The sequence below is a fragment of the Prunus mume genome, linkage group LG5 (assembly GCF_029339155.1).
Source record: "Prunus mume cultivar Tortuosa linkage group LG5, ASM2933915v1, whole genome shotgun sequence".
Classification (NCBI taxonomy): domain Eukaryota; kingdom Viridiplantae; phylum Streptophyta; class Magnoliopsida; order Rosales; family Rosaceae; genus Prunus; species Prunus mume.
The window spans coordinates 15,084,843-15,096,641 of NC_142702.1; the positions used below are offsets into that span (position 1 = coordinate 15,084,843).

Below are 11,799 nucleotides of genomic sequence, written 5' to 3' on the forward strand. Positions count from 1 at the left end.
CATAAAAATGGCAATGTTAGAACTTGGCAGTTCTAGTTCTGGAAGCACATAGAAGAAGTCATGCTATCATTGTCCTCATTGCAACAAAGGGGTATCGATTTTCCAAAACACCAATATTCATGCTACCGGAAGAGTGAACCCTCATGCCAGATCAAGCTATATCTTGATTCAACTCAACCATTAGATTATCCAAGTCCAAGCTAATCATGCCAAGCCAAGTCACATTTTTTCCAGCACCTATTCCATGCCAAACAAAACCGTTTCCAGCACCTATCCTATTCCAAATATCCTTCCAGCACTTGTTATATTCCAAATATCCTTCCAGCACATGCCCTATTTCAAGCATTCTTCCAATATTTAGCCATCATGTCGCACGATATCACCTTCGTTGAAGTTCTGTCTGTTAATTCCTTAAAGCCATAACATGTTTAACACTAACCTGAGTCGACATGGTGGGCGCAGATTGGATGATCTTTGGAATAGATTGGCGCAAGGTAAACAAAGTAGTCATTTGACAAGGCTGGCCTTTTAGGTCTCTGTGATCTCTGTAAATGAGCCGATTCGCTGATCTGGAGCGATTCGGCTGATCTGTCGCATTTCTTCGATTCTGCTGATCCGGAGCCGTCGCTGATCTGGAGCCGATTCGCTGGTTTTCTTCAAGGCATCAAAATATTGGATGGTGCTGGAATAGATTGGCAAGATACAAGGTATAGAAGTTCTTCTCCGAGAATCCGATCCTTACAGCTATAACTCGATGGGTGAATTTCGTTTAGTGTGTTGTGTTATTCGGATCTAGGAGGGAGCCTTCTATTTATATGCATCTCTCTAAGTGTCTTGCCCATCAAGAAACACTTAGAGATATCCTTCATGCTATAGGATTAATCCATTCCAATCCTTGTAGAACTAGGAACCCTTAAGCCTTCATTATCCTTATTGAACACTGTTTGAGGCTTGCCTAATCGAGATAGGTTTTGAGTTCCTAATAAACAATAAGTCTTTGTAATCCTAAGTTGATTAGAAGATCACTTTAGTAGGCTTAATGTAATAAACCTTCTTACATTGTCCTCTAAATTCAAAGTGTTCGGAGGCTGGTACTGTAAAGTCAAACACAATGGTGAATCCAAGCTTATTGCATCCGCAACTCTAAGATTGGATCCCCACTATCCACTAGCACGTCCGGCTACTGTCAAATGACATCCACCATGCTAAATGTCCCAAAAGCCATATTAAACCATGCTACCTTAGCCAAAACCAAGCATCCAAGCATGCAAGCCAAAATCAAGCATACACGCCAATACCAAGTATCAAGCCAAAATCAAGCATACATACCAATGCTAAGCATCAAGCCAAATACCAAATATACAAGTCAAAGCAAAGCATGCAAGCCAAAATCAAGCATACATAACTAATATTAGATACACAAGTCAATGCAACTCTTGCAAACCACAATCATGCAAAATCAAGCCTCTCTAGTCACTCAAGCAAATAAATCATGCGAGCTAAGCAGTTATCTTGAGCTAATCCACCAAGCATTTTCTTCTATATCATGCCACAAAATAAGGTCAACTTTTGGTAACTCTAGTAAGTGACCTTCAAAATTACAGTGTCTAGGAAAGTTCTTCAAGGCAACACCCTCGGTGTTTAAGAATGATTGGGTTTTAAGTGGGACCATTGTGACCCCTCCAACCTTCCCGGAAAAGACCTGGCTGTAATTTCAGAGACTCTTAACCCTGTTATCCTTGAGTTGCTCCTAAACCCATGCCATGCCATGCCATGGTAATTTATTTTGGGCTGAAAATTGATTATTCGGACCATTTCAATACACATTCATGGCCCCAATAATCAAGGGGGCTAATGTTGAGGCCCAAAATATTCACGGTTCGGCCCAAATAAATTCTCGGCCCAATGTGATGCTTTACCAAGAAGAAACCCGATTTGGGCATGCGAAAGTTCATCATATGCGCTTGCACACATGCCACGCCAAACGACACGCCACGCTAAGCAAGGAATTATCATTCCGCACCTAATCACGCCACAAGCTTAAGTGGGCCCCAAGCCACTCAAATACCCGGGGCTTGCTTGAGTGGGTTGTGGTATGGATGGTGATAAATCAACATGAGACCCATTGATGGACCGAGAAATGGAAAGTCTCGGGTTGCTTGGGAGCCTCGAGACTCAAGCCCGTTTCTTAGGCCCAAACATGTGGGTAAGCACAAGAAAGAAAAGTAGCCCAATACCCAAGCAAAACAACCCAACCAAAATAAAGTCCAAACTAAGAAGCCCAATGTTTAGTAAAAGCCCTTTTGCTTAGGAAATCACCTTGGCCCATATAAAAATCCTAAAATAGCCCACAAAAAACCTCAGCTTTTGGAGAAAGCAGAGGACACGTGAAGAGCAGATGGCAGACTCCTTAAGCAAAGCTGCTGAAACCATCTCAAGCCGAGACATCCAAATAACCGATGAATACCATCCCGCATGCTGTCAGAAGCATCCCTTGGACCAGCATGTATTTTCACCTCTTTTCCTTCGTCAGATTCAGCCAAGGAAGAGGAAAGAAAAGAAGAAAAAACAGCAAACCAAAGTGGAAGCTCCCATTGCACAGCCGCGGGAAAGGAGGATGTTGAGCCCCCAAATCCCCTGAATTCATGAAAATAGACAGAAGCAATCTTTGCCAAGAAAGGGAAGTCAGAGAAGGGGAGGAGAAAGGAAGAAAAGCTTAGCCAAAGTAAGTAGAAGCCATTAGGGTTTCTTGAAAATTGGTGATTTCCGGCAGCTATAAATTGAGCCTTCCCCTACCCAACAAAAACAACTCACAACCTGCAGAGAGCAAGCTTTTCTCTCTATCTTGCAAAACTCAGACTCGTGCACTGTTCATCTTCTTCTCCAATTTGTTTTTCTGGCAGCTGCCAGAAGAACTCTGCCTTTCTTTTTCCTCTTTCCCTAGTCGAATTCCTCACAAAACACCTCATTCCTTACTTAAACACTTTCTTTTCTCATAAACCAAGCCTAATTTCTCTCTTAGTGCTAAACCCATGTTGATTTTGCTCCCATGCCACATGCCACTCATGCTGAGCTGAAAAGACTATCTGTAAGCATGCCAAAACTATCTGCAAGTTACCATTATTCTCGTTGGTGAAGATAACCAAAATACTTCCTAAGGCTCTACTGCCTTTTCGAGGTATTTTGGGGCTTAATTTTCGAACTCAGGCTCAAGGGGCAATTTCTTCCATTTTGCCCTTTACGGATCAGGCCGTAGTAGCTGCCGGAAGAAAAAAAGCCCTACAACATTAGACTTGAACTTATGTTTTGATGTTTTGATTATGTGGAATTTGTAATGATGTTTTGATGGTTGAGGTAATTTCGTTAAAAGGAACAAATATTGTGTTTTGAATTTGTAATTCTGCCATTTGGTTGTTGAAATTGTATCCCTAGTATATAGAAGAGAAACAATTCAATTCACCCTATTCCAAATTTATATCGAGGAATGATATTATATTTATCAACTTCCAATAATTTCTTCAAATAACATAATAATTAAGCTAGATCTTTAATTGGACATATTTATCGCTCTTAACATAAGCAAAGGATTTAAATACATGTAAGATCCTAATGGGTGAGCCTATCCAAGTAGCCACGAGAAATTGAGAGAGTTAGGATCCACCCCATACAATCCTCATTTTAATGGCCAAGCCGAGGCCAGCAATAAGGTAATAAAAGGGATCTTGGAAAAAATGATTGAGAATAATCCCAATGAGTGACATTCTCTCCTTTCCAATACTCTATGGGCATATGGGACCTCAAAAACGTTTAGTACAAAAACAACACCATTTGCACTCACCTATGGCCACGATGTAGTACTATCCCTTCAATTTTTAGTGAGGTCTTTAAGGGTGGCTTGTTATGCCGAATTGAGTCAGGATGAGTACAATCAAGCCATGACATAAGAATTGGATGACCTTGACAAGGTTAGGTTGGATGCTGGATAGGTTGAAGACCCCAAATTATAGTTGATGCTCACGTGATTAGAGAATGGTAGCAAGGCATCTTATGGAGGGACCAAGGTTTGGTTGTCTCCATCTCTAGCCGATAGATCCATGGTTGTTTAGATGGAGGAGGGAATATAAGCAGTGGACTCTCCAGCCTACCAATGGGCCAGAGAGATTACAAAAATTGTTCATATACTTGAGCTAAATCTAATAAAAAGTCAAAACATACCTCAAGCATCCGAGCAGTCGAGGTAGAATCATCCACTGAGGTGGAGGCCCCTGAGGCCAATTGGGGAAGAGGCTTGGATGGTGCATCCCCATTAGTAGGAATGGTGGAGGCTCACCCAGGCATGTTGCTAATAATGGTCGCCTTGTCGACTAGAGCAATATGAGGATCCACCGTAACCACTTGAAATGAAAAATATAAATCCTTTGAAACTTGAGTATTTTGAGAAGTAATAAGGTGAAGTGGAGTTACTTCGAGAGTCGGATTCTCTGAGATTACTTTAGAACGATGGTTTACGAGGTGGATATGATATGAGGCTATGAGGTCATGTTCAAGAGAGGCTCTCAGAGCAGTTCTAGTAGCCCCCTAGGACTCGTCGGGGAGGAGAGCCCAAACGAACTTCCAGCAAGGAAGGCTGGCCCGGCGAGTGGGGTCCACGTGCTGGGCTGGCCCGGCGGATGGAGCCCGAGTCGGTGGACGTCATCGCGATGCTAGCGTGGACGTTAGCACGCGGTTTTAAAATTTTACCTTTGGCGCGTGCAATGCATGCGCCAATGTTAAAAAATTCAAAATCGCGCATCGACTTTTCGCCTAACGGCTATGTGCGACGTCGTCTTTTCGATTTCGCCTTGTCATCCAATCCAACGGCCTTGCATTTTTCAAGGCAAAAAATTATGAAAAAAAATCGTAAATTTTTTTTTTTTAAATCCCAAAAAATACTGACTTTTTTTTTCTATAAATACCAATACTTACTCTTCAGTTTTAACAACAAATTCTCATACATCTTCTCCTTCTCCAACTATTATTCACTTTCTATTCAATATTTTCTTCACTTTTTACTCTAAATTGTTTTCATTTTCAAGTTTAATTTTTCTCTATCATTATGGCTTTTTCTCAAGAAACCGGAGGGGCATGGAGCATCATGGAAGATGTCTTGTTGTGTGAGGGTTGGGTCCAAATTAGTCATGATCCCATATCGGGTAATGAGATGAAATTCAGTCAAATGTGGAAAAAAATTCTTCACAAATTTGTTGAAAGATCGGGTTCCACCCGTACGGAAAGCGCATTGTCAAGTCGGTGGAAACTTCTCAACAAAGAGTTTGGGAAATAGAGAGATGCCCTCACAAAGGCGATGAATAACCATGCAAGCGGGGAAAATTTCAGCGATGAGGTAAATTATTTGTAATTTTCATTTTATTAATTTTAATGTCCTATTAATTTTAATTTTAATGTTTCTTGCAATTGGTATATTTTGTTAATATTTCTTGTATTTCCATATTTATTTAAATGTTTCTTGCAATTTTTATATTTTGTTATTATTTCTTGTATTTCTAATATTTATTTAAATGGTTGTTGCATTCTCTATATTTTGTTAATATTTCTTGTATTTTCATATTTATTTGAATGTTTCTTGCAATTTTTATATTTTTTTATATTTCTTGTAGTTCTAATATTTATTTGAATGTTTCTTGCATTCTCTATATTTTGTTCATATTTGTTGGATTTTCATTCATATGTTTATCTTTTTTGCATTACCAATATTTTTTTTAAGTTCCTTGCTTATTCAATTTTTTATTTATATAGATTGTGCAAGCTCAATTGTGGTATGGTGCTACTGGACAAGGGAAAAAAAATTTCAACCATATCCAATGTTGGGAGGTGGTGAAGCATTGTAAGAGATTTAGCATTATTCCAACGGCTCCAACGGTGGTGTTAAACGAGACGCCACTTCATGATTCACAAGCTTCGGATTTGCCTATAGAATCCCCTATGAGTGAAGACTCACCCATTCAAAAGGAGTCGAGACCTATTGGGAGGAAGGCGACAAAGGCAAGAGAGGAATTAATTCTATGAGTAATACCTCTAAATTTTTGGAGGACATTGCAAGGCAAAGCCCCTTGATAATTGAAATAGACAAGAAAGTCCAAGAAGATGATAGGGCAATGGCAATAGAATTTGCTAAAGAAAGGGAGTATGTACGCAAAGAAAGAGAGTATCAATGCAAAGAAAACAAAGAAAAGAAGGATCGGGAAACCATGGCCATGGATACAAGCCACATGTCTCCTGAAACAAAACAATATTGGAAGCTAGAACGGAAGGCTATTATGAGATGAAGACTTTTTCGTGATGATGGACCTAGCAATACGGATTGGTTAAATGATGAAAACCCTTAAGTTAGTTTGCTTGCCTTTTCATTTCATTGTATTTTAATGTTTTTTAAAAAAATTAGTTGAAATTCGTGTATTTTATTTTATTAGTAGTATTGGTTTTCTTTGAGTTACCAAAGAAACTATTAAATAAAATTCTTTTTTATTCAAAACATTCAATACATAAAAAAACTAACCACAACCAAAACAAAAAATATAAAAACAAACAAATCACAAACAAATCACAACCAAAGTATAAAAAAACCAAACATAACTAAACATAAAACATAAACATTAAAATCTTAATAATGTTCTTCACTTCACTTCATTCACCGTAATTGCCTTTCACCGCCCATAAATGCTCCATTAAGTCAACTTGACGGCGTTTATGAATATACGAAGATTGCATCTCCGTATATCGATCAATCATACGGTTCATGAAAAGACCATCTCTAACCAACGGTTCATGCTCCACTGGTCCTCCATTTGGCCCTATTGGTTTTTCATAAATTTGGGTCAAGGCCGTGTTCATGGGATTAGGTTTGTGCACATCTTCAGCTTCGTAATCATACTCATCCTCCACAATCATGTTATGAAGGATGATGCATGTCATCATGATGCTCCTCAACACCTCCTCATCAAACATACGCGCCGCACCCCTAATGATCGCCCACCGAGCTTGGAGGATACCAAAACACCTCTCCACATCCTTTCTATAGCCCTCTTGATATGTAGCAAATAATTTTTTCTTCTGGGTTCGAGGATGCGGAAGTGATTTTACGAATGTTGTCCACCTCGGGTAGATCCCGTCAACTAGATAATACCCAGTTTGGTAGACGGTATTATTGACTTCATATGTGATTTTTGGGGCTTCTCATGTCAAAACATCATTGAACATCGAGGATTGACTCAGGACATTCAAATCATTTTGAGATCCAGCAACTATGAAAAAGGCATGCCAAACCCATGTATCGAAACCTGTAACGGCTTCAAGGATGATGCTTTTTTGGCGTTTCCGATTTTCGTACTCACCCTGCCAAGTAGTTGGGCAATTCTTCCATTGCCATTGCATGCAGTCGATGCTACCAATCATTCCGAAATCCTCTCCGTTCGGCTTTCTGCAGAAGTCGTTGCAGTCCACAGGTGTGGGTCGCGCAGTAGTCCCAGTGTCTGAGTTTCGCATCACAAAATCTAACCAAACTCTCCAAGGCAGTGGACTTCCCCATCCGGGCAATCTCATCCACCGATTAGCAGATGCACCATACGCCAATATCATTATAATTGTGAACTTTTGCTCGGGAAGCAGTCCCAAAACACCAGCACAATTTCTCTTTTGAACAAAGTATTCATCATAATTGCAAATATCATGCATGATTTTATTGAACAAATGTTGTTGCATTCTATACCTCCCTCGAAAATGAACATCAGAGTACAGAGATGTTGGGATAAAATAATCTTCCATAAGATGCTTACCCCGAGAATGCATATGTTTGTCAACATTTGGGGCACGGCCTTCATGTGAACCACGACTGCTCTGGTTTTCTTCATCAAGCATGGCCACAGCCATGACAAGTTGCTTATCTAGATCTCTATGCGCTCTTTTGCTTGCAGCTCGTCTACGCCTTCTTTCTCTTATTTCTCGCTCTTGCCTCTCCAAGACCTCCTCCATGTCTGACATTGTGAATGGAAGATGAAATATGAAATCTAAAATCTGAGAAATGAAATTTTTGAGAAGATGTAGTGTGAGAGGTTTGTGAGCTGAGCCTTTGTTTTATAGAAAAATTTAGGTCAATAGACATGACATGTGGCACAAGTTGATAGGGTGAAAATCTTATTCGAAATTCAAATGAAATGTATCTGAAATGTGAAATTCAAATGAAATGTATCTGAAATTTGAAATTCAAATGAAAAGTTGAAATTCAAATGAAATTTATCTGAAATTTGAAATTCATATGACACGTGGATCAATTTTATAGGGTGAAAATCTTATCCGAAATTTGAAACGCGGATGAAATTTATCTGAAATTGAAATTCAGATGAAATTTATCTGAAATTGAAATTCAAATGAAATTTATCTGAAATTTGAAATTCAGATGAAATTTATATGAATTTGAAATTTTGAAATTTATCTTAAATTTGAAACCGAAAATCTTATCTGAAAATCTTATCCGAATATTTTATCAGAAAATCTCATCCGAAAATATTGTCCAAATTAATTGTTTAGGTAAACAAATTTGTGAAAAAAATAAAAATTGAATAATACCCCCCTTGCTATGGCAATCTTTGGAAGTGCAACTTACTTTTTGCAAGGGCAGACACTATTCTCGTGAATAGTGTTAGCCATAGCCTCCTTGCCATGACAACATTCTCACTGCTGGAAGTGCTCTTAAATGAGTCTTTTGAAATATTTGATGTATGAGTAAGAGGCATGGGGACAAATATTCAAGAGAGGGCAGACACATCTGGGGGTAGGAGGCTCTGCAGAACCTTTCTAGCCCGGAGGAACTTAGGTGGAGGATTAACACCTTGTGTGGAAGCACCTTCTGAAAAATCAGAGTTAGACTTTCAAAAGTGTTTCCCAAAGAATCCATAGTATGATAAATGTAGATTGCTAGAAAATCATTTAGTATGAAGGATGACTTACCTTGGGTGTGGAAGACTGTGACCTCTTCTCTCCTCTATTAGAGCTAAAGTCGACAGGGTTGGCAGAGCTCCTCTTCTCGGCGACAATGGCTACAAATTCTGAAATGTTAGTAAAAACAATTACAAAATAAAGAATGAGACAACAAGGGTCGGACTTTTACCTTTAGCTTGAGGCTTTTTTTTTTTTTTTTTTTTTTTCCACTTTACTTTTATTATTGTTGTAAGAAGATGGTCAATCCTCAAAAATCCTCTCCTCAATATCCGAGCACAGCTAAGATAACCAACTAGCCAACACTTTCTCTCACCAAGCAAGAAACATATTGGCAAAGCTAAACTATGGGTCCCTAGTTGGAACCATGAATGACTCAACCAACTTGTTATTATAGCTCGTTAAAGAGGTTACGTCACTTGCCTCATTGGATGCCATCCTTCACGAAGAAAACAAGTTAAGGAATTCCATTAAGGTGACTGGAATACTCTGAACAAAATCTAACTGATAGCCAATGACGACATGATAATAAAGCTCATAGTCGCACAGGTAGTTTTGCACTTTGGCCACTATTAGGCCATAGGGAAGATCTCTACTGATGAGGATACTCGAGTTGGTGCATCTCGTCTTTCATTTCCAGTATGTGGGAGAAAGGCAAGGTCCAAAGCCAGATGCTTGAGAAAGCGATGGTCCAAGCAAATCAACGAGTGGTTACTCCTCATCTCTTGACATTCGTAGAGGAAGTGAAAGTAGTCTTCTTTATGGTGCTTTTGTAGTGGAAGGCAGAGCAACGATGAGCCCATGAACGACTTGTTGCAGATCTTGGGATCGTCGGTCCTAACTCCGGAAAGTAAAGCTGAAGTGACAACTAAAAGATCCATATGGGTGTGAGCGTGAGCATCTGGTGAAGGCCTCTATAACGATAGTCTAGGAAGATAGGAACCATGGTCACCCGATGACCATTTGCAAGAACTTCCGCCAAGTTCTTAAGTGATTGTGTTGGATCTCGGACATGCTAGGAATTTGCATATCCACATCAAGAGGAGCACCACATGCTCTATAAAGGATACTCCATTATTGGAAGGCATCGGGGCTCTAGAGGACTGCCCACTATAGCCAAGATATGTCTTCACCACCAAATTTCTAAAAGACTTATTTGACTTGCTATAATCAAACTCAAGCATGGAAGAAGGGAGGCTTGCTGCTGAATAGTATTCTCCATGTGAGCGGAGGTTGGTGATCTTGGCCAATTCCAGCAAGGTGAGAGTCATCATTCCAAAATGAAGTCTCATGTAATTGGTATATTTAGACCAAAAACATAGACCCATAATGATGTGCTCTCGATCACAAGGGAAGTCACCACGCGCACATAAGACGAATGTGTCATATATTCCAACTCGCTTCCAGAAATTTGAGCTTTGGTTTCAAAATGTTGAACCAATCATACCAATTGAGCTTGCAATCCTTCAAATTTGGGTGGCTGGGGTTGTTTTTGGCGACTGATTGAGACTTTGCCTTTCTTGTGCGGCGCAAGATCAGTCTTCATGGAAGGCCCATTCGGCTAACCATTGAATGGCCCGTCACTTTCCCGCCTTGGGTACAAAACTTTTGTTTATATAGATGTGCGACTTGATTTATTGTAAGTTCGAGTAAGTGTGGTCATAGTTGCTAATTGGGGATTTTAGTCATTTTGTGCTTTGCACATGATTCTCTCCATATCAAGTGAATTCTTTGTATGATTTCCAATCAAGTGTGCTTAATTATTATAGTTTTTTCTCAAAAAAAGTAAAAATCTATATTGAATAAGGGGGTGTATTGAATTAGGATTGTATACGATTTTGAAAGATTTTTTTTTAAGTGACAGATTTCCTGGAATTAATAACTCCTATAGGTTTTACTCGGATTTTTAATAAACTTCTATGGACTGTTATTATAGACTTCCATACTTTTGTATGAACTTTTATTATAGATTCAGATATATTTGTATAGACTTTAGTCACTCTTTCTTTCCAACACTATTCTCTGTATATAAGGATGCATTGGGATCAAAGTTTGTCTTTGCCCAACATGAAAAAGTAAAAGCACTTCAATTCTGGCCTCTATTGTCAAAGATTTGGCTAGGCATTAATATTCGGAAAAACATTCAACTTCTTGTGGGAACTAATAATTTTTCAATGGGATTTGTGTCATCATATGGCAAGGGAATAGCACCATCCTCTCTCAGATCCTTGGGGTGGAGGTTGGACTTATGTTGACCTTTATTATTTATACCAAAACCCTAGAAGTTCTCCAAACTCCAACACTCAATTAAATCCTTCTAAATCTATCTCCTTTTGAATATTGGTAAATTTATTTGGATTTTTTCCAAGTCCTAATTGAATATACTCATATTTAGATGGACATTTTAAAAGTTCAAACAAGTCTAAATTGAATACACCCAAACTTTTATAAACTTCTTAAAAATTCATTAAACTAAATTGAATACACCCGGATTTTTAAAGTCTTTAAAAATATTATAGAAATCTAAATTGAAAACACTAAACCCGTTCGGTAACGTTTTCGAAGAATGTTTTCTTAAAATATTTTCAGAGAATGAAAACAAGAAAACGAATTTGTATTTTCAGTAGATGAAAATGCATCTGATAGATTAATTAGAAAACATCTTCAGAAAACAAAAATAATGAAAACGTGTCAGTAGTACAATTTGAAATAATATGTGAGTTATTTTTGTGAAAACGTTTCCCGCGAGAATGAAAACAACTTTTTTCTGTTTTCTACAAATACACATGAACTTGTTTTCATTTTATG

The 11,799-nt window shown here is 38.6% G+C and overlaps 1 protein-coding gene across 1 annotated transcript; it reads right to left on the bottom strand.

The window, feature by feature from the left end:
* Positions 1-6,684: 6,684 nt before the first annotated feature.
* On the bottom strand, positions 6,685-8,028 carry LOC103320449 (uncharacterized). The gene is made up of 2 exons (XM_089052364.1): positions 7,833-8,028; positions 6,685-7,229 (listed from the first exon to the last, which is right to left on the bottom strand). The coding sequence occupies exons 1-2, from the start codon at positions 8,026-8,028 to the stop codon at positions 6,685-6,687; spliced, it is 741 nt and encodes a 246-aa protein (XP_088908490.1).
* Positions 8,029-11,799: the final 3,771 nt, after the last annotated feature.